The sequence below is a fragment of the Giraffa tippelskirchi genome, chromosome 3, assembly GCF_054371585.1.
Source record: "Giraffa tippelskirchi isolate mGirTip1 chromosome 3, T2T-mGirTip1v1.2.pri, whole genome shotgun sequence".
NCBI lineage: Eukaryota > Metazoa > Chordata > Mammalia > Artiodactyla > Giraffidae > Giraffa > Giraffa tippelskirchi.
The window spans coordinates 32,899,371-32,924,910 of NC_137277.1; the positions used below are offsets into that span (position 1 = coordinate 32,899,371).

The following is a 25,540-nucleotide window of genomic DNA, read 5'->3' on the forward strand; positions in this document are numbered from 1 at the left end:
GGAAGCACTTGTGAAAATGCTTGCTGGTTACTTAGGAACATACTAACACTTTTTCTGGAGTAACAGCCTATGCCTGGGAAGCCAATACATGGCACAGGATCAAGTCTACACACACTTTGCCTGTGCCTGCAGCATGAGCAGGCCAGGGCAACCCCATATGTGCACCTCGTTCAGATGCTCCGCCTTTCCCTCCATCAGCTCACCCTTGAACTCACCTTTGAACTCACCCAGGACAAACCTGCCTTACCCCACAGTTGAGGAATGAGGCTTCCTATAGACAGCCTTCCAGATCTCTGCAGAATGTGGGATTCCCCACATTTAACCATAGAAACTCACTGTGCCACTTTGGAGGTGGCCAATGTTGTCTTCTGAGCTGAACTGCTATCACAGTAGGTCACTCTGTACCTTCAAGTGCATGCTCGGCCCTGTAGCTGGGTGGTCATCAAAACAGACTCATTGGACAGTGGGGGCAAAAGATCCAAGGGTTGGAAAGCTAGAAGGGAAGACTCCTCCTACCATATACCTTCTTGATATTGTAATGTCTGAAACATGTCAGTCTCAAGAGCTTCCCCAGACTCAAATGACAGCTGGGATCATGGGATGACCTAGGCTCAACTCATGAAATGGGATGTGTGCACAGAGTGAGGGGTCTCAGGTTCCCAAGACAGCGCTGATGGAGTTAGGGAGAGAGCTGTATAGGCCCTTCCATAAACCCAGGTCTCTGGGAAGAGTCTCAGAGAAAGCTCTGGCATTGATCACTTTTACTCCAAGACAGAGAGCAAGGGAGGCCCAGGGTTTGAAGAAGACAGGTGCGGGGCGAGGCTGGGGGGACGGGCTTTCTCTTGCAGTTAATGTGGTGTGTGAGCTAATGAACCACTGCCTCCCATGGGAATGTGGGTCTGAGGATCCCGTGGCCTCCACTCTACTGAGGGAGAAGATGGGCTCATGCTCTAAAGAGCAAAAACGAGGGGCTTGTCTGTTTTCTTCTTCCACTTGCTCTTCGTTCTTGGGACCCCACTCCATGCCCTCAGGTGCAGGGCAAGAGAGCGAGACACTGGCAGATGTCATGGAGGCCTTGGAAGCAGCCCCCAGCCCTGGGAAAACCCCACTTACTTAGCCTCTTCAGGGATGAGTACTTGCTGGGGTGGGTCTTCACTGCAGACTCGTAGGATGGGGGCAGGTGGGCCAGATTCTGGAAGGAGCGGGAGAAGGAGAGGTCATAGGGCTCGGTGGCCGATGTCAGGATGTTGTTCATCCGAGGCTTCTCTGCAAAAGAAGGGAGGGGTCATGGTGTTAGTGGGGACAAAGCTTTGCAGGGGCAGGCAGGAGGCAAGTGTCCAGGTTCCAACTCTTGACCCCATCCTGCTGACCTGGGACCCTGTGCTAAGACACAGGTGATGCTGGTGACTCAATTTCCCTCTGTTCAGCTCCAGTTGCCCGAAAGCCAGGGGGGCAGGAGCTTTTGGCTGCACTGGCCATAATGGCAGGTTACCCTTCCTTGAATGGCAGACTCTTTCTCCCAATACATCACTGGGCTGTGAGATGAAAATGGAAGCCCAGTGGAACTGAGGAGGTGGGTCATAAAATCATTTATTTTGGTGTGAATAATATTAGGCAAACTAGTTCTCAGGCTCAGAAAAATCTAAGTTTGAAGGAGAAGGAGGTAGAGTGACTGATCTCATCTGCGTACCCCTAGGACTGGGTCCAGCACCTAGCTCCACTGAGACTCCAACCCACGCTGTCCATGGGTCATTTCACCTCTCACACCACCCCTTCCACCTTTGGCTCCTCCAAGCCCTGCTCCTGACAAGACACTGTGAGCTACAAAGCTATTTCCTCTTATTCCAATTCCTTCCTCTGAATCCCCCTTAGCCATCTCTCAACTGCTGGAGGAAAGAATGTAGGCCAAATGTCTAGCGCGTCATTCTGTTTTTCTCCCTCCATCTCTTGAGACAGAACCTTGAGATTCTAGTCTAAGAGAGAGAAGGGAGATTGTTCAATGCCAGACCTGGAGAAAAGGAGGAAAGGAAGACATGGGAAAAAAGACCAAAGAGAAGTGAGATGAATGACTAATGAGGTGAATGAGCTGGTCTGGGCTTTGGGGGCCAGATTAGGAATAATACAGGAGTCAGGGGATGGGGGAGAGGAGATGCAGGTATAGGTGATGAGTGGCCATGAAGATGGGGGACAAAAAGGAATGGAGAGCCTGGGCAGGAAGACAAGCATGCCTTGGTGCTTGGATGACTTGATGTACAGCAAGAAGTCAACAGGGATTGCTGGAGAAACAGTGGTACCATTCCCAGAAATGAGGCTGGGTGGCTCTCGAATCATCCCTCCTGGTTTGGGACTCCCAAGTAGGGGCAGGCTCTAACTTTGGACAAGTGTATCAGAGGACTGTGGTTCCCCATCCCCAGCAAAGGGAATGCTATGAACCTTGAGACAAAGAGAAGCTCTTCTAGGCTTTGTTCAAGGACAATCTCAGTACAGGGAACTCCTGGCTTCTCTCTCCTTTCCTGCCCTCATGGTACCCTCAACTCTGGGGATGGAGCCAGGGAAGCCCAGCCAATGATCAGGTATTCACGCCAGCTCGGTACATATGTGAGGGCGTGGGGGGATGCTCTACATCCCTGGGCGATCAGAACATGCTGTACAGAAAGAGTCTCCCTAGCATGGATGGGGCTGGTGCAAGGGAGTGGAGTGGGTAGGGAGCCAGGAGCATTGCTACCCAGAGCTGGGCAGGAGCTACCAGCCCCTTAGCTCTTGTGTCTTCATGTTGGGCCATGCTTGAGAAGAATGAACTTCCTCTGCTTGTGGGCATCTTTCTTCTACCGAGGGCATCATGCAGCTCACCCACTTCCAAATGCAACGTTTCTGGATACTCTTACCCCTCACTGTTCTCCAAACCTGCCACGGAGCCAAGGCCAGCCCTTCCTTGCTTTCTGCCTCCACCATGATTGATTGCCTCTGCCCCTTTGTTCATGCTGTCTCTCCTCTCACAATCATTTCCTTACTCTCCCTCTATCCAAATTCTCCCCTCCCTTAAGACTCTTTGCTGTGACAATACGACATCTTTTCAGCCCAGAGTGGTATCTGGTCTTCAAGCCCCTGTTGCTTTTCTGGGCAGTACCACCTAGTTTAGTGTCTGTCTATGTGGTCTCTCATCATCTGACTCTAGTTGGTCTTGTTGATCTCCAAAGATTGCTGTCTCCTTGACAGCAGAAGTTTTGCTTTCCAGTTTTTCTGATGCCTTCACAGTACTTGGCCCAAAATAAGAATTCAGTTAATGCCCGTTGGCTAATCAAACAGACATAGGCCGCCTCCTCTCTTGAGAGTTGCTCTGCCAGCTCCTGATACAAGTGAAACATCCAAGGAAGGAATGAAGAGAAAACCCTGCTTCCACTGAACTGCGAGCTGTTCAAGTGCAGGTACTGGGTCTCATCTATCCTCAGTCTTCCGCATCAGGTGGCAAAAGAAGACAGGAAGAGGAAGAGGGAAGAAAGGTTCCTCCTTAAGTCCATTCTCTACATCTTCATCTCCATTCCTTCCCTGAAAATAGGTTCATCAATACTGTTTTTCTATATTCTGTATATATGTGTTAATATCAAGAGGGAGCTATATATAATTAAGGCATATATATATATATATAATTATATAATTATGCCTGATGCTTGTTGTTGTATGGCAGAAACCAACACAACACTATAAAGATTATCCTCCAATTAAAAAGCAATAAATAAATAAAATTTCACATGGATCTCAGCTTTGAGTAACTAAATGAAACCATGAGCCCTGCCATGCAGGGCCACTCAGGACAGATGGGTTATGGTGGAGAGTTCTGACTGACAAACTGATTCACTGGAGAAGGGAATGGCAAACCACTTCAGCAGTCACTCTGTCCTTGAGAACCCCATGAACAGTATGAAAAGGCAAAAGTAAATTAAATAAAGGCAAAAAAAAAAAAGATTGGTTCCTCCATTTGTATTCAGGAAGCTGTGCTTGTGTCGGCTTCTTCTGGGGAATATCAACTCAGAGTTAGTCTTTCAGGATGATACTGAGCAAGCAGACATCCTCGCTTGCCTTTTCTGGATCCTCTTCCTGCTGCTGCTTCACCACCATGGGCGTCCCCCAGGCTTTCTGCTTCTGCCTTCTGCTTTTCTCGTTCAGCTTCCTTACACAGATTTCCCCTACTCCCAAGACTTCTGTTGCTGCTTCCAAAGCATAACTTACATCTTCGGCTGTTGTCTCCCTCCAGGCTTCATGTCTGCATTTCTAACTGCCTTATTGAATGATTCTCCTTGCAGATCCTGTAGTCAAATCCAGCTCTCGATGTCCAGATCCAAACTCACCATCAACAGCTCCATCCCACCAGCAACACTGGCTGCTTTCCTGACTTCTTAGATTGCTTTCATAAGACCTTTCATTCTTCTCATTGATTGTGACTCTGCATTTCACTCATAATTAACTCTTATCAGCCATATTCAGTTAGTAACTAAGACTTCCCAATTCTTTCTCCCAAATATTTCTTATCTGAACCCTTTTTCCTATTCCTACTGTCAACATCACTGGTGGTACCAGCTTCTTTTAGCTGATCAGTCTGATTCCCCCGAGTTCTTCTTTTTCCTAGACCCTGCAACTTGAAGCACCTTATTAAACTGTTCCTTTCATCACATGTTTTCATTAGGAGCCTAGCACTGGAGGGGGACCTCAAGATAGTTCACTTTTGTTCTCCGAATTCTACTGCAGAAACAGAGCATAGTCTGACATGAGAGGTGTAGATCTCTCTGCCAGGTGAGCTGCAGAATTTATCTTTGTTTTGAGTTTCTCTCTCACTAAAATTTAATGATGTTTTCATTGTTTAACACCAAAGACAGAAGAATGACTGATAGCTCATAATATACATGGCTGTCTTGTGTTCTATCAAGTTTTGAGCATGTACCAAAAATAGTTTTTCACTGCAGTTCCAAATGATAAGTTGTGATCTGATGGGAGGATGTTAACACTTAAGAGGGAAACATGGTTTTGTAACTCTTTGGCACTTTGCTGACACACTCGTGCTCTGCAGCTTTTAGGTTCTTCCTCTGTTGAGAGCTAAAGCTCAAGTCATCCAGTTTGGTTTTGAGTTTTATCCATTCTTAATTAGTTTGGGGGAGGATCGATAGAGTTTTCCACATCTCATGTCATTCCTAAATGGCACCACAAGTAGCCCTGGGCAAAGAAGAGAGTTCACTCCTTGCTGTGGACATATGGAATTTATGGCTGCAAGAAGTGATCAAGATTGTAAGTGAAATGGGTTAAGAAAGGGGCTTTCTCTTCTCCTTTCATGGCAGAAGATCACTTTGATATCAGAGACAGACACTGGGGGGGCAATGATCTAAAAGTGAAAGTGAGTCACTGTGGCCCTAGAGGAGGGCGGGGACCCGGCTCCTTACACCTCCTTAGCTTCCGTGAGCCAGTGACCATGCTTGATGCCGTAGTCGGCATCAGTAGCTAGGATGGAGCCACTTGGGATGAGGATGGGATGCAGAACGCTCTCAATCATCTCTCACCATGTGTAGGGGTCTGGGTAGCGCTGCTTAAAATCGGATGGTTATACTGATGATCACCTGAAAATCACAGAAAAAATTTTTTTAAAGAAGAGTTCAGGAATTGTGTAGTCTCTTCAACACAGCAGCACCCCTCTTGACCTCTGCTATGCTTCTCTGAGTCAAAGGAAGCACTTCCAAGAAGCTCAGGCCTTTGCGTACCCTAGAAACAAGGCAGGGTCCTTCCTCTGATGCTTCTGTTTCTCTTTTTCTGCATTAGGGCCTCCTCTGTCACCATGGCGACCCACCTACACCTGTGGATCTGGCTGACCAGCATCAGAAGCTTTGTTGGGGTGGAGGAGGAGAAGAATAGAGACTAGGGGACATTTGACAAATATACATACATGGGATAGAGAGCTGAGCGGAGGAAGTAGATCTTTTGCGGGGGAGGAGAGTGTTCAGGCATGGTTAGCCAGGAACGGGATGCCCTAATGTAAGCTGCTTGCATCTTATAGAGCTGTGATTTGTCCTGGGTCTTTATACACAAGTATCTGGGTGTGTCCTGAGAGGTAGTAAGCTGACATGAACCACCCACTGCCTGGGATCCAGAGTCCTGGATCCTGGTCTCTGTCCTGCCTATAAGTGACACAGCCCGCTATTTCAAAAGCATTGGTTTTAATTAATGCAAAAGGCCACATTGATTGAACAAGCCATACAATGAATAGAGTCATAGTTGCTAAAGTCAGGAGTTCAAGCCTTCTAAAATGGAATGAAGATTTGGCTTACCACCAAAGCACAGTTCAATATTGTATTATTGCTTCAGTTCAACATTGTATGTTTGCTTTTTGTTGATATGTGCATCTTATTTCAACCAAAGCAAAGGAAGGAGGAGTCATGAGGTCTTAGCTTTAGTTTATCTAAACCATGGGTCACAGCCCTGCCATCCTCTTAGGTCTAGATTTGCTTCCATTTCCTGGACGAAATCATCTTTCCTATCTTTGGCATTATATCCTCTTGCTACTCATCCTTAAGCTCTTTCACTAGATTCCCTTTTCTCTTTAATTCTCTAAATACTAGTATGTCATGAGGCTCGGGTGTCTTCACGAAGACTTGGGCTCTATCTTCTTACCCAAACTGAGAGGTTTCAAGTCTACACCTCTGACCTGAGATCTATCTGGTCTGCGGGGTTAGATTTTAAGCTGCTTGTGTCTGTCACCATGAAATTCCTGCTCTTAACCCAAACCATTGCATCCTAAAGTGAGCTCATCATTTTATTCTCTGATACTCAAGTCCTGTCCATTATACTAATGTTCCATGGGCTTGGAAAGCGAAACTTCAGTTCTCATTCACCATTTCCCTCCCTTCATCTTCCATATCCATCCAGTGAATGCCCAAATTCTCCTCATATGGCAACCTCCTAAATCCAGGCCCACAGTATATCTTTTTCTCCAGATTTCTCTTAGTTCTAGTCTCTAGCTATTTCCAAGACAAATCGTCGTATGTACTACCACCAGACAAAATTTCCCATACCAATGGAATTATTTATATCATTCCTTTGGTTCAGAGCAAGGTCTTTAAGGACTCTATCCAGTGGAGTATAGTTTTGGGCAGGAAGCCACCATTTCTCACATGAAGACCCTCTACCTTCTCAAAGCAGAATATTAAGTTATTTCCAAGGAAAAACTATTTTGATAGACACTGAACCAATTCTACCCTGGATCTGGATTTTAAGCAAAAAGAGAGAATCCAGGAAGAGAGATAAAGGGTAGTTTGTTCTGCTTGTCCTCTGGAGGCAAGGAGAAAACCAGCTTCACAGTTTTTTGTTGTTATTGTGATTTATTTATTTGCTTTTAAACAATATGGCAGCATCAAATAAAGCAGTTGCGAGTAATGAGAGAACTCAAATTAAATGGTGGAGAGTGGCAGAGAGACATACTTCTTTTTTTCTCACTTTTTTTAGAAAAAGTTTTGGCTGCACTGAGCAGCATGTGGGATCTTAGTTCCCTGACCAGGGATGGAACCCCCACCCCCTGCACTGGAAGCATGGAGTCCTAACCACTGGATCACCAGGGAAGTCCCCTAGAGAAGCACTACTACTCTTCTATTTCAGAATCTAGGTGTTGCTAGGAAAGGGAGATGATTCAGATTCATGTAATAATTCGTGGTACCCAGCTATGCCCCAGGCTCTGTGCTAAACACTTTCACATACCTTTAAAAACCAATCTTTGCAATGATTTTCATTGCAACATATCAATATTGATATCTTATTGACTTGCTGGTTTCCAGACACTGTAAAAAACCCCTCAAATATCTTATTTAAGGTAGTTATCTTTTTTTTTTTACGTGTGAGTTTATAAACAGGATAAATGTCTTGAATTTAGATAGTTTGTTTACAAGTGCAGGGCTTTTCCTTTTGTTTGAATCTCACTTCAGATATTTTGCTAACATTTGATTTTTTTTTTCACATACTGAAATTAAGCAAAAACATTTATAGAGGCAGAAAATTAAGCCATCATAAAATAGCCATTATGATATTTTGTTATCTTTTGTTTCCCTCCCCCGATAAATTACTATGTGGGTGTTTACATACACACACATACACACACAAACTTAAATTGCAATGAATAGCAATTTGCATTTTTCATTTGCACAAGTGAGAATCAGATTATGGTGCTTAAAATAGACAAAAATATGCTGATTTGATCCTTACAGTTTTATTAAATAACAAATGCATAAGGTTATTATTCCCTGTAGCATTTTTACAGTAACAAAAGAAACAACCTAAATGTTCAAACATACATGTACATGTACATATATATACACAAAGATAAGAAACATCTGGAATAACAGGCAAATTTGGCCTTGGAGTACAGAATGAAGCAGGGCAAAGGCTTACAGAGTTCTTCCAAGAGAACGCACTGGTCATAGCAAAAACCCTCTTCCAACAACACAAGAGAAGACCCTACACATGGACATCACCAGATGGTCGACACCGAAATTAAATTGATTATATTCTTTGCAGCCAAAGATGGAGAAGCTCTACACAGTCAGCAAAAACAAGACCAGGAGCTGACTGTGGCTCAGATCATGAACTCCTTATTGCCAAATTCAGACTTAAATTGAAGAAAGTGGAGAAAACCAGTTGACCATTCAGGTATGACCTAAATCAAATCCCTTATGACTACACAGTGGAAGTGAGAAATAGATTTAAGGGACTAGATCTGATAGACAGAGTGCCTGATGAACTATGGATGGAGGTTCGTGACATTGTACAGAAGACAGGAATCAAGACCATCTCCAAGAAAAAGAAATGCAAAAAAGCAAAATGGCTGTCTGAGGAGGACTTACAAATAGCTGTGAAAAGATGGGAAGCAAAGAGCAAAGGAGAAAAGGAAAGATATACCCATTTGAACACAGAGTTCCAAAAAATAGCAAGGAGAGATAAGAAAGCCTTCCTCAGTGATCACTTCAAAGAAATAGAGGAAAACAATAGAATGGGAAAGACTAGAAATCTCTTCAAGAACATTAGAGATACCAGGGAACATTTCATGCACAGATGGGCTCAATAAAGGACAGAAATGGTATGGACCTAACAGAAGCAGAAGATATTAAGAAGAGGTGGCAAGAATACACAGAAGAACTGTACAAAAAAGATCTTCATGACTCAGATAATCACGATGGTGTGATCACTCACCTAGAGCCAGACATCCTGGAATGTGAAGTCAAGTGGGCCTTAAGAAGCATCACTATGAACAAAGCTAGTGGAGACGATGGAATTCCAGTTGAGCTATTTCAAATCCTGAAAGATGACGCTGGGAAAGTGCTGCACTCAATATGCGAGCAAATATGGAAAACTCAGCAGTGGCCACAGGACTGGAAAAGGTCAGTTTTCATTCCAACCCCAAAGAAAGTCAATGCCAAAAAATACTCAAACTACTGCACAATTGCACTCATCTCACACGCTAGTAAAGTAATGCTCAAAATTCTCCAAGCCAGGCTTCAGCAATATGTGAACCATGAACTTCCAGATGTTCAAGCTGGTTTTAGAAAAGGCAGAGGAACCAGAGATCAACTGCCAACATCCGCTGGGTCATTGGAAAAGCAAGAGAGTTCCATAAAACATCTATTTCTGCTTTATTGACTATACCAATGCCTTTGACTGTGTGTGGATCACAATAAACTGTGGAAAATTCTGAAAGAGATGGGAATACCAGACTACCTGACCTGCCTTTGAGAACCTGTATGCAGGTCAGGAAGCAACAGTTAGAACTGGACATGGAACAACAGAACTGGTTCCAAATAGGAAAAGCAGTACGTCAAGGCTGTATGTTGTCACCCTGCTTATTTAACTTATATGCAGAGTACATCATGAGAAACTCTGGGCTGGAAGAAGCACAAGCTGGAATCAAGATTGCCGGGAGAAATATCAATAACCTCAGATATGCAGATGACACCACTCTTATGGCAGAAAGTGAAGGTGAACTAAAGAGCCTCTTGATGAAAGTGAAAGAGGAGAGTGAAAAAGTTGGCTTAAAGCTCAACATTCAGAAAACTAAGATCATGGCATCTGGTCCCAACACTTCATGGCAGATAGATGGGGAAACAGTGGCTGACTTTATTTTTCTGGGCTCCAGAATCACTGCAGATGGTGATTGCAGCCATGAAATTAAAAGACACTTACTCCTTGGAAGGAAAGTTATGACCAACCTAGACAGCATATTAAAAAGCAGAGGCATTACTTTGCCAACAAAGGTCCGTCTAGTCAAGGCTATGGTTTTTCCAGTGGTCACGTATGGATGTGAGAGCTGGAGTATAAAGAAAGCTGAGCACCGAAGAATTGATGCTTTTGAACTGTGGTGTTGGAGAAGACTCTTGAGAGTCCCTTGGACTGCAAGGAGATCCAACCAGTCCATCCTAAAGGAGATCAGTCCTGTGTATTCATTGGAAGGATTGATGATGTGTCTGAAACTCCAATACTTTGGCCACCTAATGCAAAGAGCTGACTCTTTTGAAAAAACCCTGATGCTGGGAAAGACTGAAGGCAGGAGGAGAAGGGGACGACAGAGGATGAGATGGTTGGATGGCATCAGTAATTCGATGGACACGGGCTTGTGTGGACTCCGGGAGTTGGTGACAGGGAGGCCTGGTGTGCTGCGGTTCATGGGGTCGCAAAGAGTTGAACACGACTGAGAGACTGAACTGAACTGAAATATGTATAATTTCCACATATGTAAGTAAGCATTTTCTATTTTTAATCTGTCTCTTTTATACTTAATGGACAACATATCTTGTATATATTTTCATGTTTTCAAATAGTCTTTGAAATATTCTATATGGTTTCACAATATCTCTTTCTATAGAATAACCTATGGTATATTTCTACATATGACTTAAATATAATGTTTATATACATATATATATAAACATTTTCCTATTAATGTGTATTTAGATTATTTAAAATTCAATAAATTTACACCAAACAACCTTGAACACAACTCTTTGTCCCTGTCTTACTTCTTTAGGCAAAAAATTAAAAACAGCATTTCTTGGCCAACACAGTGCCAATTGCCTTGTGATGTGATGAAGTGGGTTAATGGATTGCTCCTATTGAACTATTTGTCTATTCCTAGGAAATACATTATTTCATTTTTGTGTGTCATTCTTTCATTACAACATTGGATCCCATTTGTATATATCTTATTTAATTCCTATGTATTCATAAAGAAAATTTGCACTTTTGTGCGAACAAGGCAGGGTTTTTTGTATCAAGATAATGATTCTGTAAAATCAAGTGTACTTGTTCATCTTTCTGTATGCCTTGGAACTATTAATAGAGCATATGAAAGATGTGTTCTTTGAAAGTTTGAAACAGTGCAATAAGAAAAATGCCTGCTATCTTTTGGGGAGTCTGGTTTGCACAGTGGTAGGGAATTGGCTTGTTATTTTACTGACTGCACAACAACAACTTTGAGAGATAGATGTTATTATCATCACTGATCTAGTGTTAAGGAAACTGAGGTTTCGAGAGGTTGAATAATTTGCCCAACAGGGGAAGCTGGGATTCAAGTCCAGGCAGGCTGGCACTAGAGCCCACATCCTTATGTATTCTTCCTCTCAGAACTGGCAACATTTTCCTGACATATTGATTCATTCACATTTTCTAATTCTAATTTCAGTTTGTAATTTCCATTTTTTATAAGGCCATTGAACATTTGAAACTTTATTAGCTTAAAAGTGTAACATACCCTCAAAAAACCTCTATACAGGAAACTATATTTCTTTTCTCAGTCTTAACATCCTGTCTTAATATTTTTCTGATCATCAATTTATCCCCATCATTCTTCTTTTTCATACAACTACCTCTTTACATATCAGAGCTTTTTATCCCTTCATATCCTTATTTTATGCTTTTGGATCTGTTCCTTCCTGCCTCCTAATTTTCTTTGGTTTGGTTCGTTATTCTTTTCTAATTTTCGAGCTTGAATCTTTCGTCTGTTTATTTTTACTCTTTTCTATCAACAATATCAGGTCTCTAGCTCTGATTTTGTCTCTGGCACAATCCCATGAGTGCTGATATGCAATGTTCTTATTGCTGTTAAGCCCTAAATGATCTGTAATTACAGCTTTGATTTTTCTCTCTGACCCAAGATTTCTGTAGCAGAGTTGTTAAATTTCAAAGTGTTTGGGTTTGTCAGTTTGAACTTTTGCCATTAATTTTCTGTTTTATTGTATTGTGGTCAGACAACAGAGCCTGTACAATTTCTGCCTTGGAGACTTGACTTAGGTTTCCTTTGTGGGCCAATATACGATCAATTTTTGTGAATGTTTCATGAATTCTTTAAGAAAAGGTATTATTTTATTCTCATAGAGTATCAAATTGACATATATCTATTAAATCAGACACATGAAATATATTATTCAGCTATTCTCTACCCTAACTCATTCTTTGCCTACTTAACCTGTCAAAGACTGAGGGTGGTATCTCCACTCTCCCACTATTGTTGAAAGTGAAAGTGAAAGTTGCTCACTCATGTCCAACTCTTTGGACACGAGTGACCCCATGGACTATACAGTCCACGGAATTCTCCAGGCCAGAATACTGAAGTCGGCAGCCTTTCCCGTCTCCAGGGGAATCTTCCCAACCCAGGGATCGAACCCAGGTCTCTCTCATTGCAGAAGGATTCTTTACCAGCTGAGCCACAAGGGAAGCCCAAGAATACTGGAGTGGGTTCAGTTCAGTCGCTCAGTCATGTCTGACTCTTTGCAACCCCATGAATCGCAGCATGCCAGGCCTCCCTGTCCATCACCAACTCCCAGAGTTTACGCAAACTCATGTCCATTGAGTCAGTGATGCCATGCAGCCATCTCATCCTCTGTTCTCCCCTTCTCCTCCTGCCCCCAATCCTTCCAGCATCACTGGAGTGGGTAGCCTATTCTCCAGCGGATCCTCCCAACCCAGAAATTGAACTGGGGTCTCCTGCATTGCCAGCAGATTCTATACCAACTAAGCTACCAGGAAAGCCCCCACTATTGTTGAGTTCCTATCGTTTTCTGTCTGTATCTGTTATAGTCCTGATTTTACGTATTTCACAGTTATCTTGTTCAGCACAAAAAACCTCATGGTGCTTATGTCTTCTTTGTGGCTTGTACCCTTTATCAACATTAAAGAACCCTTTCTGTCCTATTTAATGCCTTTGTGTGTGTGTGTGTGTATAAGTCCGCTTAATCTGATATTTATATTGCCAACCCTGCTTTCTCTTTGTTTGCATTTGCCTGATAAACTTTGCCTATCCTTTTGTATCTAACCTTTCTGTGTCATGTTATTTTATCCTTGTCTCTTGACAAGAGCATAATTTTAAGAAAATTTACCTATGTGCTTTGGTGTGTTCTGAGTTGCCTTGATGGTTAAACATAAGTCCTCCTGGCTCGGAAAAATTGTCCTTCCTTCTACTGTCGTATCCTCATCTCCCTATTATATGTGCATGTGTATGATATGACTGCCCTCCACACGGCTCAAACTCTAGGTAATGGTTAATTTGGCTAGGTATGAACACTTGACTCACTTGGGCCCATTGGAGCTCCTTCTCCAGAAATTAGGAACCATTAAAAGAGAGAAGCAGCCTAGATGCCCATCAGCAGATGAATGGATAAGGAAGCTGTGGTACATATACACAATGGAATATTACTCAGCCATTAAAAAGAATACATTCGAATCAGTTCTAATGAGGTGGATGAAACTGGAGTCTATTATACAGAGTGAAGTAAGCCAGAAAGAAAAACACCAATACAGTATACTAACACATATATATGGTATTTAGTCAATCGGTAAAGGTAACCCTGTATGCGAGACATCAAAAGAGACACAGATGAATAGAACAGTATTATGGACTCTATGGGAGAGGGCGAGGGCGGGACGATATGGGGGAATGGCATAGAAGCATGTAAATTATCATATGTGAAACGAATCGCCAGTCCAGGTTCAATGCATGATACAGGGTGCTCGGGGCTGGTGCAGTGGGATGACCCAGAGGAATGGGATGGGGAGGGAGGAGGAAGGGGGGTTCTGGAAGGGGAAAACATGTACACCCATGGTGGATTCATGTCAATGTATAGCAAAACAAATACAATATTGTAAAGTTGAAAAATAGAAAATAAACTAATAAAAAAAAAAAGAGAGAGATTTGGTCTCTCTGCATGGCTGGACACATGACTTGTAAGCTAGGTAGCTATGGCCAGTCTTGTCAATTTGGAAGAGAGAAGGTCAGTCTTTAGAGACGGTGCCACATCATATTTTATTAAAAAATGGTGACATTATATTTCTAGTCCCACACGCTCTCCTGAAACCTTCCCATTCCCCCACTGGATAGAATATATTCTCTTTTTCTTGAAACTGAAGGGTGCTCCTGACTTCCTCAATGAGCATGGTGCAGCAGAAATAACACTGCATGCCTCCCACAGCTAGGCTGCAAAAGATGGAAAGGCTTTCACCTGGCTCATTCTTTCAACACTCATACTTCAATCCCAGCCACCATATTGTAAGGAAGTCCAGACCGTGTTCAAAGTCTGACTTTAAGGGCTGGCCTAACGTGTCCATCAATAACAGCATCATCTTCCAGATGTGTGAGTGAGGAAGACTTCAGATGATTCCAGCCCCCAGCGTTGTAGGTGTCCAGGTTAACACAAGTGGGTCAGAGACGAGCTGTACCCACTGAGCCCTGCCCAAGTTGGAGATTTATAAGCAAAATAAATGTTGCCTTTACTGTATTGTTTTCTAAAATTAAACTTTTAAGGGACTTCCCTGGTGGCCCAGTGGCTAAGACTCCAAGCTCCCAATGCAGGGGGTCTGGGTTCGATCCCTGGTCAGGAAACTAGATCCCACATGCCACAACCAAGAGTCCACATGCCATGAACTAAAACCCAGTGCCGCCAGATAAACAAATAAATTAAAAAATTTAAAACTTGCAATCATTGTTAATTCACAAACAATACAGATGTTTTGTATATTGTTTAGCTAGTTTCCCCAGTAGTAACATTTTGCAAAAATATAGTACTCTATCAGAATATTGACATGGATACAGTCAAGATATAAAAGGTTTCCATCACTAGATAAATTCCTCATGTTGCCACATCCACCTCCTTTCTGCATCCACCCCCTCACTAGCCCCTGGCAACCACTGAAGTGAAATTGAAGTCTCTCAGTCATATATGACTCTTTGTGACCCTCATGGACACCCACCAGGCTGGAGTGTCCCTCATGGAGCCCACCAGGCTCCTCTGTCCTTTGGGATTCTCCAGGCAAGAATACTGGAGTGAGTTGCCACGCCCTTCTCCAGGGGTTCTTCCCGATCCAGATATTGAACCCGGGTTTCCCGCATTGCAGGCAGACTCTTTATTCTCTGAGTCACCAGGGAAGTTTAGCAACCATTAACCTATCCATCATTTCTAATTTTGTCATTTCAAGACTGCTATGAATGGATTCATACCATATGTAATCTTCGAGACTGGATTTTTTTTTTGTCAAGCATAATTCTCTGGAGACACATTTGGGAATGCATCAATACTTCATTCCTTTTTATTTCTCAGTAGTAAATATTCCATGGTGTGGATGTACCACAGTACCAACTGTTCAACTGTTGGAGGACATCTGGATTCTTTTCAGTTTTCTGAGATTATGAATAGAGCTGCTATAAACATTCACGTGAAGGTCTTTGTGTCCAGGTCTTCTCTTATCTGGGATAAATGCTTTGGAGTGCAGTTGTTGAATGTTTAGTAACTGTATGGTTTGTTTGTTTGTTTTTAAGAACCTACCAGACTGTTTTCCAGAGTGGCTGTAACATTTTACATTCCACCAGCAGTGAATGAGTGATCCATTTTCTCCACATCCTTGCCAGCATTTGGTGTTGTCACTATTTTCTATTTTAGCCATTCTTAACCATGACAGTTATGGAATAATATCTCATTGTAGCTTTAATTTGCATTTCCCTAATGACTAATGATGTTAAACATCTTTTCATGTTCTTATTTTTCATTTGTTTATCTTCTTCAATGAAACATCTCTTGATTACTTTTGCTTACTTTCTAATCAGATTGTTTACATTTTTCCTGTTAAATTTTAAGACTTCTTTTTATATTCCAGATGATAGTTATCTGTAGGATATATGGTTTGTAAATATTTTCTCCCTGACTGAAGCCTATCTTGTCATCCTTTTAACCAAGTCTTTTGCAGAACAAAACTTTACATTTTGATGAAGTCTAATTTGTCAATTTTTTTCTTTGATGGATTGTGCTTTTAGTGCCAAGTATAAAACATCATTTTCTAGCCCTAGTTCAGAAGACTTTTCTCCTTTCTTTCTAGATGTTTTATAGTGTTATGTTTACATTTAAGTCCACGAACCATTTGGCATTAATTTCTATAAAAGGTATTAGACTCAGGTTGAGGGGTTTTTGTTGTTTGTTTTTTGCTTGTTGATCCGATGTCCAATTGCTTCAGCATTGTATTTGAAAATATTCCTTTTCTCCATATAATTGCTTTTGCACATTTGTCAAAAAACTCAGTTGGACATATTTGTGTGGGCCTACTTCTGGGTTTTCTCTTCTGTTCCATCGAGCTACATGTCTGTTCCTCTGCCAGTACCAGACAGTCTTGCTTACTGTGGCTACATGATATTTCTTGAAGTTGAGCAGACTGATCGCTTCCACTTTATTTTTCCTTTTCTAAAATTTTTATTTATTGATTTTATTTTTGTCTGTGCTGGGTATTCTTTGCTCTGTGTGCTACTCTGTAGTTTCAGTGCTCGGGCTTCTCATCACAGTGGCTTCTCTTGCTGCAGAGCACAGGCTTCAGTAGTTGCAGCATGCGGGTTCAGTGGCTGTGGGTCATGGGCTCTATGTGGGTCATAGAGCGCGGACTCGGTAGTTGTGGTACACGGGCTTAGCTGTCCCACATAATGTGCAGTCATCCTAGTCCAGGGATTGAACCCATGCCCCCTGCGTTGGCAGGTAGATTCTTATCTATCGTATCACCAGAGAAGTCCTATTTCTCCTTTTAAAAGGTATTTTAACTATTCTAGGGTTTTTTTTTTTTTTTGCCTTTCTGTATACATTTTAGAATAATATTGTCTGTATCTGAAAAAAAAAATCTCGTGAAGATGTTGATAGGAATTTTGTTAAATCTGTATATTATTTGTGTGTGTGTGTGGGGGGGTCAAATGGAAAAACTGTCCAACACAGATGCACTCACTCATTGTGACCAATGCTACTCTATTATGAATAGATCTTGGATTCATATGTATTATGTGGCAGGTTCATATGTATTATATGTATTATGTATCATATGTATTATGTATTATATGGCAGGTTCATATGTATTATGAATACATATGATGGTGGAGGGCGGGGGAGGTATGGGGGGAGGTGGGCAGATGTTGCTCTAGATAATATGGAGTTGTAGGGTGTGTGGGCAGCTTGGTGTTAATAAGGAAGGGTCAAAGGCAGAATTCGTGATGTACAAAGAGTTGTTGTTCAGTTGATAAGTCATGTTCGACTCTTTGCAACCCCATGGACTGCAGCACACCAGGCTCCCCTGTCCTTCACCATCTCCCGGAGCTTGCTCAAACTCATGTTCATTGAGTCAGTGATGCCATCCAACCACCTCTTCCTCTGCTGCCCACTTCTCCTGCCCTCACTCTTTCAGAATCAGGGTCTTTTCCAATGAGTCGGGTCTTTGCATCAGGTACCAAAGTATTGCAGCTTCAGCTTCAGCATTAGTCCTTCTAATGACTGTTTCGGGTTGATTTCCTTAAAGATTGAGAGCAGGAAGGCTAACGATCCCAGGAATCAGCCTGGAGCTCCTCTCCGTGGCAATGAGTATACAGTCTGTTGGAACAGGCATCCTGTCTCCCCTTGGACTTATCCACAGATCACATCTCCTCAATTACTGGTCTCCCCTGCCCCTCCTCCTCAGGGAGTCCTGGGCCTTGGCACAGTGCCCAGTCAGGGCCATCAGCCTCCTGATGGATCCAGCTGGATAACATAACAATTAATTAGCGCTTAGGACTCACAGATCGATATGCTGACAAGACCACAAAGTGACAAAACAATCTCCATCAGAGCTCCAAGGCTGCTTGAAGGAAGCCGAGAAGCAAGGCAGAGCCCTCTGCCCACTGAGAGCATTGACGTGGACCATCCATGGTGAACAGGTCACTTAGAAGATTCTGCAGCCGCCTGGCCTCTGCAGCCATGGAAGTTTCTAGAGCCAGCAGAATGAGTTCCCCCCCATTGGTGTCTGGTTTAGCTGCTAAGGAAGGTGGCTAGTTTTCTCTGGGGAGCAAATCAGCTGTGTGCTTACACATGTGTGCTGCAGTTCTGTATCTGTGTGCTTGCTTATATGCACAGTTGAAAGGGGGAGAAGGTGAAAGACAAGAGTGATTTGTTTGGTGTTGGACATTCCTGGTACAAATTCAATCAGAGATGTAGCAAAAGTAATTTCTGTTTAGTGAGTCACAGGAAGGTTGCAGGGTACGAATAGTACCCAAGTGATGTGATCAATGGGATCCTGAGAACACAAAACAAAGAGATAACATGCATATTGGTTATAGACCCTCATATCTCGGGTCTCATCACCACACCTTGGGTAGGATTTCCTCCAGTCTTTGCCCCTATGGATCCACCTTGTGCGCTGCTGCTGCTGCTGCTAAGTCGCTTCAGTCGTGTCCGACTCTGTGCGACCCCATAAATGGCAGCCCACCAAGCTCCGCCGTCCCTGGGATTCTCCAGGCAAGAACACTGGAGTGGGTTGCCATTTCCTTCTCCAATGCATGAAAGTGAAAAGTGAAAGTGAAGTCGCTCAGTCGTCTCTGACTCCTAGCGACCCCATGGACTGCAGCCCACCAGGCTCCTCCATCCATGGGATTCTCCAGGCAAGAGTACTGGAGTGGGGTGCCATTGCCTTCTCCGGTGCGCTACTGCTAGAATAGTCTTTTTTTTTTTTTTAATTTGTTTATTTTTAATTGGAAGATAATTGCTTTACACTATTGTGTTGGTTTCTGCCATACATCAACGTGAATCAGCCATAGGTGTACATATGTCCCCTCCATCTTGAACCTCTTTCCTACCTCCCACCCTTTCCCACCCTTCTAGTCTGTCACTGAGCATCAGATTTGAACTCCTTGCATCATGCAGCAAATTCCCACTGGTTATCTATTTTACATAAAGTAATGAATATGTTTCCATGCTACTCTCCCCGTTCATCCCACCCTCTCCTTCCCCACCATGTCCACAAGTCTGTTCTCTAGGTCTGCATCTCCATTGCTGCCCTGCAAATAGATTCATCAGTGATGGTGGTGGTTTAGTTGAGAAATCCTGGCTGACTCTTGTCATCACATGGACTGTAGTCCACCAGTGTCCTCTGTCCATGGGACTTCCCAGGCAAGAATACTGGAGTGGGTTGCCATTTTCTTCTCCAGGAGATCTTCCTGACTCAGGGATCGAACCCGCATCTGCTGCATTGCAGGCAGATTCTTTATCACTGAGCCACCAGATAAGCCCCAGGTTCATCAGCACCATCTTTCTAAATTCCATATATATGTGTTAATATATGATATTTGTGTTTTTTTAAATGAGTTTTATACAATTTTTAAAGGTTACTTTCCATTTACAGTTATTATGAAATATTGCCTATATTCCCCTGTGTTGTATAATATATCCTTGAGTCTATATTATACCCAATGGTTTGTATCTCCCACTCTCCCACCTCTATCTTGCCCTCCCCACCTCCCCACTGGTAAGCACTAAGTTCTCTGTATCCATGAGTGTGCTTCTTTTATGTTCTTTCCACTAGTCTGTTGTATTTTTTGGATGCCACATATAAGCAGTATCATATAGTATTTATCTTTCTCTGACTTATTTCACTTAGCATAATGCCCTCCAAGTCCATCCACATTGCAGCAAACAGCAAAATTCTATTCTTTATTATGGCCAAGTAGACTAGTCTTTCTTCAATGCCAATTTCACCCTGGCCTTTAGCCTCTAAGTATTACAAACTACCAATAGATTAAAGCTTAGATGCCTAACAGCAAAGACCTTTGAACTACTATACCTAAGAGTGATCTGGAATCCATTAAAAAAAATTGAGCCCTTCTCTCATCCCATAAATTATGAGTTAGGTGACCTGAGATGGGCCCGAGGAATTAGCTTTTTTGAAAGCATCCTGCATCTGCAGCTGGAATCTGACCACATTTTGAAAAATGCGGGAGATGTCACTGCATTTTCAAAGCTGCCCGTGATTTAGGCCTATTTCATCTCACCCAAAAAACCAGTGAATTCTATCAACTGGTTTCCTCTCCACTATTCCCAACCCACATCAGTGCTTTGCTCAAAAGCATCTTCTACCTGGGGCTTCCCTGGCAGTCCAGTGGTTAAGGCTTCGCCTTCCATTGCAGGGAGTAGAAGTTCGATCCCTAGTCCAGGAGCTAAGATTCCCACATGCCTCACAGCCAGAAAAGCAAACCATAAAAAAAAAAAGAAGAAGAAGAAGCAATATTGTAACAAATTCAACAAAGACTTTAAAAATGGTCCACATCAAAACAAACAAACAAAAAATAAAACACACAAAAAACCCCCACAGAAATGTCTTCCACCTAGATCACTCTTTCCCTCCTCTCTTCCTCCAAACCCTTCCAATCCTTGATGATAAAACTCCAGTTTCATCTCTATAAAGTCGTCTTCAGATACCCCAGTGCAGGATCCTTTCTGACCACACCCACTTGCTTTTGGTGGCTAATCACATATCATTTTGCTTTTTTACTTCTCTGTTGCATTCTTTTCCCTCTTTCCAAGACGATTAACTACTTCTGCAGATAGGGCACTTCTACGCGGCTGTGAATACATTGAACCTTGCTGGAGGTGGAGAAGGATTGTACTTCTTTTGTGTTTACTTTAACACAGTGCTCCCCCGGGCTGGGCCCCGGGAGGGCACTTGTACAATTAGTAGAATGATGAATGGAAGTGTCAGTGAATCCTCTCTTGAAGTGGCAGAGAAGGGGAAAGAGGCCTTGGCGATGAGATTCGAACACCTGTCCTCCTTTCTCGCTTCTTCAGCTCGGAGTGGCAGATTTTCTGGGCCCGTAGCCAAGCGTGTGGGTTGTAATATTTTGTACGTGTCTGAGTATGAGTATGTGTGGAGGAATAAGGCACCCTTGCCTCCCCACCTCAAATCCAGCCCACATTTCACGCTTCTTCTTGAGGATTAGTTGCCATTCTGATGCACCCTAGCACAATGCTCATCATCTTGGCGGCATGATAAGGTCGATGCAGAGAGGCAGGCCTGTGAGTCAGTGTCCAAAGATGGAATTTCTCTGAAGACAACTGGTTGGTTGCCAATGACACCATGAGGTCATCCATCCCTGTGTCATTCTCTCCTCCTCTTCAGAGGCTTTGATTCGGGGTCCCCGCCGGGGAGTCCCACCGCCGAGAGTCTGGCTTCATATCAGCTCCTCCCCTGCTCTGCTTCCCCACGTCTGGCAACAATTGTGATTTTCAGTGCTGCCTGAAGACACAGGGTGTCATGCCACACAGGAAAACAACGTGTCTTCTGCCAGATTCACCTAAAAAGACAAACGTGGGGCTCCACGGGAGAGCTGCCTGACACCTGCTGGGATCTCTTTTTCCAGGAGAGCTCCAGTTCATCCAGGCCTGGAGACACTTGAGTGGTGTGCTCTGCTAGCAGTTATGGTCACATCACCGTGAAAAGGAGTACGTACCAGCCTCTTGACTCCAGCGGACTGATGGTCCAATTGGTAATAAAGACTGGAGCGCATCCCCGAGAGCTATTTGAATCATACCCATGGGAAGTCAACCCTGGATACCATGGGGTTACCTGGAGCAGGATAGGGTATGAGTTCCAAGTATGTGATGTGGTGGCTCTTGGGGAAAGTGGGATGGTCTTGGCCTCTGATACTGGGCCAAGCTGGCCCATCAGGTGGGCTTCCATCAGGTGGGGCTACGATTGCTGGGAAACTGAATGGCAAATTCCAGATTCTTCTCAACCCCAGCTGTAGGCACCCCCTCCTACAATTTCCTGAGCTTGATCTAGGCACCCCGCATGTCTGCTGGGTGACACAAAGCAGCTCAGTATTGCAAAAGGTGACTCCAGTTGAAATAACTGGAAGAGAGGGATGACTGATATTTAGAGGGCCTGTAGTCTGTGGGGAAACCCCAAAATATCCAGAAGAAAAAGTAGGTCACTGGAGGATCTGCATCCTGTAACTACTACGAGCTGTGAGTGCACCTGACACGGAGCTGTATTTCCCTTTAAGAAGCACCATTTTTGTGTGTGATCTGGGTCTGTATTTTAATTTTTTTTAATTAAAAAAAAAAGGGTATAATTGCTTTACAATGTTGTGTTAGTTTCTGCCATATGACAATGTGAATCAGCTACAAATATACATATATCCCCTCCCTCTTGAGCCTCCCTCCCAGTCCCTCATCCCACCCGACTAGGTCATCACAGAGCACAGATCTGAGCTCTCTGTGCTATACAGCAGCTTTCCATTAGCTGTCTATTTTACACATGGTAGTGTTTATGTGTCAGTCCTACTCTCCCAATTCATCCCAGCCTCCCCTCTCCACCCCCATGTCCACATGTCCATTCTCTACATCTTTGACTCTATTCCTGCCCTGCAGATAGTGTCACCTGCACCGTTTTTCTAGACTACATATATGCGTTAATATACAATGTTTGTTTTTCTCTTTCTGGCTTACTTTACTCTGTATGACAGACCTTGAGTTCATCCACACCACCACAGATGACTCAATTTCATCCTTCTTTATGGCTGAGTAATATTCCATTGTCCATTTTTAATCTGCACGTTTGTTCTTTAAGTTACAATACCAACTGGAGCCTCGTGCCTGGCCCAAGAAACCACACTGGCATGGTTAAAATTCCCAGTATAAATGGAGTCTTACTGTATTGGGCAAAGACAATCATCTTTTTCCCGATCATTTACCATTTGTTGTGTCAGGCACTTACACTTACAGTGCTAACTGACAAGTATCATGTCACTGAAACCTCACATTATTCTATGAGGTCATTCACATTTCATTGATGGCACTGAGTTGCCCAGGATGGCACAGAATATAAGTGGCTGACCCCAGATTCAAGCTCACATCTAAAGAATCCAAATACAGTGCCCTTTAACTCTATCCTGTGCTGCTCTCTTGCTAGAACAAGCAAACAGAGATTCATCTGCAGCATCAATTGCAGAGCTGGATGGAGTTTCTAGGGGGATCTAGGTTCTCTCTTTTTTTTTTTTATTTTAGTCACTGAGTTGTGTCTGACTCTTTGCGACCCCATGGACTATAGCCTGCCAGGCTCCTCTGCCCATGAAATTTCCCAGGCAAGAATACTGGAGTGGGTTGACATTTCCTCCTCTAGGTGATCTTCTTGATGCCAGGGGCTGGAATAAAATGAAAAAAATAGTGTTTATAGGATGCGGAAGATCATGGAGCCATTGATGAATGCCAATGTCATAAAAGTAAAAGACTTTGTAAAGGGACTAAGTCCTTTGCATATAGTACTCTATCTAATCTCTTAGGGCTTCCCCTAAGAGATTATACCCACTTATGGTTCAGCAGGTAAAAAAATTTGCCTGAAGTGCAGGAGACACAGGAGATGCAGCTTTGATCCCTGGGTTGGGAAGATCCCCTGGAGGAGGACCCACTCCAGTATTCCTACCTGGAGAATCCCATGGATATAGGAGCCTGGTGGGCTACAGTCCAAAGGGCGCTAAGAGTCAGACATGATTGAGCAACTACACACACAGGACATAGGAAATTATATTATCCCCATTTTATAGGTGAGAAAACTGAGGCACACGGTGGTAACTTGCCCAGGTCATGGCTACTGGTCAGGGCACAGGCTGATGAACCTCAACAGAGGGCCACAGAGCCACCATCTCAACCCTCACCAACTGGATCTGAGCTGCCGTTCTATTCCCCAATCCATCACAGTTGATCTTGTCACGGGCACACTCTACTCAAATCAGTTACTAAGACAACTGAGCAGACTTTATTGGTCTCCCGGGAATCCTGGCCATATGAATATTACAGTAAAATAACAAACATCCGCTGATATCCCCAAGGGGAAGAAAGGACGATTTATAGATTTGCCATTTGCTGTACAATTCCACTGTGAAGCTGGTTTGCCTGTAAGGTTGAGAGACATCTACTGTTATCACAGAGGTCAGCTCCCTTGTTAGGAAGCATTGCCTTTGTTTGCTTGTGAAAAATGCACATGCCACTTCTTTTCCTGATGCATACAGAGCGCCTTCTGCAAAGAAGAACATCATAAATAAATGACCAGCCTCGAAAACAGACGTATCAGCAATGCTACTTGATGCCTTGGCGTTCTGAGACCTTCCTTCAGGTGTGGTAAAGTTCAGATGCCCTGGAGGAGCCATCCCACCCCTTGCCCCTTTCCTGGGTTCCAGGAAGACTCTGAGACTATAGCTGTCTCCCCACTGAAGACAACTCCAGCTGTTACTGGTGGTCCAGTGGCTAAGACTCCACACTCGCAATGCAGGATACCCGGGTTCAATCCCTGGTTGGGGAACTAGATCTTGCATGCTAACAGTTCATATGCCACAACTAAGATCTGGTGCAACCAAATAAATACATTTTTAAAAACCTATATAATTAACAAGGCTTCCCAGGTGGCACTAGTGGTAGAGAACCCTCCTGCCAATGTAGGAGATGTAAGAGATGCGGGTTCGATCCCTGGGTTGGGAAGATCCCCTGGAGGAGGGCATGGCGACCCACTCCAGTATTCTTGGCTCATGGACAGAGGAGCCTGGAGGGCTATGGTCCATAGGGTTGCAAAGAGCCGGACATGACTGAAGTGACTTAGCATGTATGCATATAATTAACGTGTCATTGTTGAAAAACTAGAAAATAAAAATGAACTTAAAAAATGTCTAATTTTGTCCACCAAAAACAAAAGCTGAACAAACTTTTGTGATATGACTTTTCAGTGACAAAATGCTGTGGATATTTTTCAAAGTCAATAATGAACTCTTCCATGACGATTGTAAATAGTCCCTTAGCATTCAGCCGTATAGAAGAGCATCATAATCTAATGGGTGGTGGTTTGTTTGCTTTACCATTTCCCTGTTATTAGATATTTAAGTTGTTTCCATCTCAGTGGTATTATAAATAATACTTTATATCTCTACACAACTCGTGCAGGTCTTAATTGTTTTCCATAGGAAAAATTCTAGAATCAGAATTTCTAGGTTAGAGGGAATGTAATTCTTAAGATTTGGTTTAATTTCTTGTCAGAAATGTTGTGCTGATTCATACATCTTTTGATTGCCAATTTCCCCTCATTTTGTACATCACAAGTATTATTTTTTCATGGTGGAGAGTAGTTTTTGCCAAGTTAAAAGGTTGTATTTCATTGATTCCTACTGATGTTATTCATTTTTTAAATTTCTCCTGTGTTTCACAGTGGAAATATCTTTAAA

General features: G+C 43.1%; 1 protein-coding gene across 3 annotated transcripts in view; it reads right to left on the bottom strand.

Annotated features, from left to right (window-relative positions):
- SHISA6 (shisa family member 6) overlaps positions 1-25,540 on the bottom strand; it is a 262,399-nt gene that overhangs the window by 6,853 nt on the left and 230,006 nt on the right. For 2 of the 3 annotated variants that reach the window (XM_081580730.1, XM_081580729.1), the window contains one exon: positions 1,114-1,266. In XM_081580730.1, the coding sequence (XP_081436856.1) occupies positions 1,114-1,266 (153 nt within the window). Of the gene's footprint in view, positions 1-1,113; positions 1,267-5,546; positions 5,604-25,540 lie in introns of all 3 variants that reach the window. The other variant, XM_081580728.1, reaches the window with a different exon arrangement.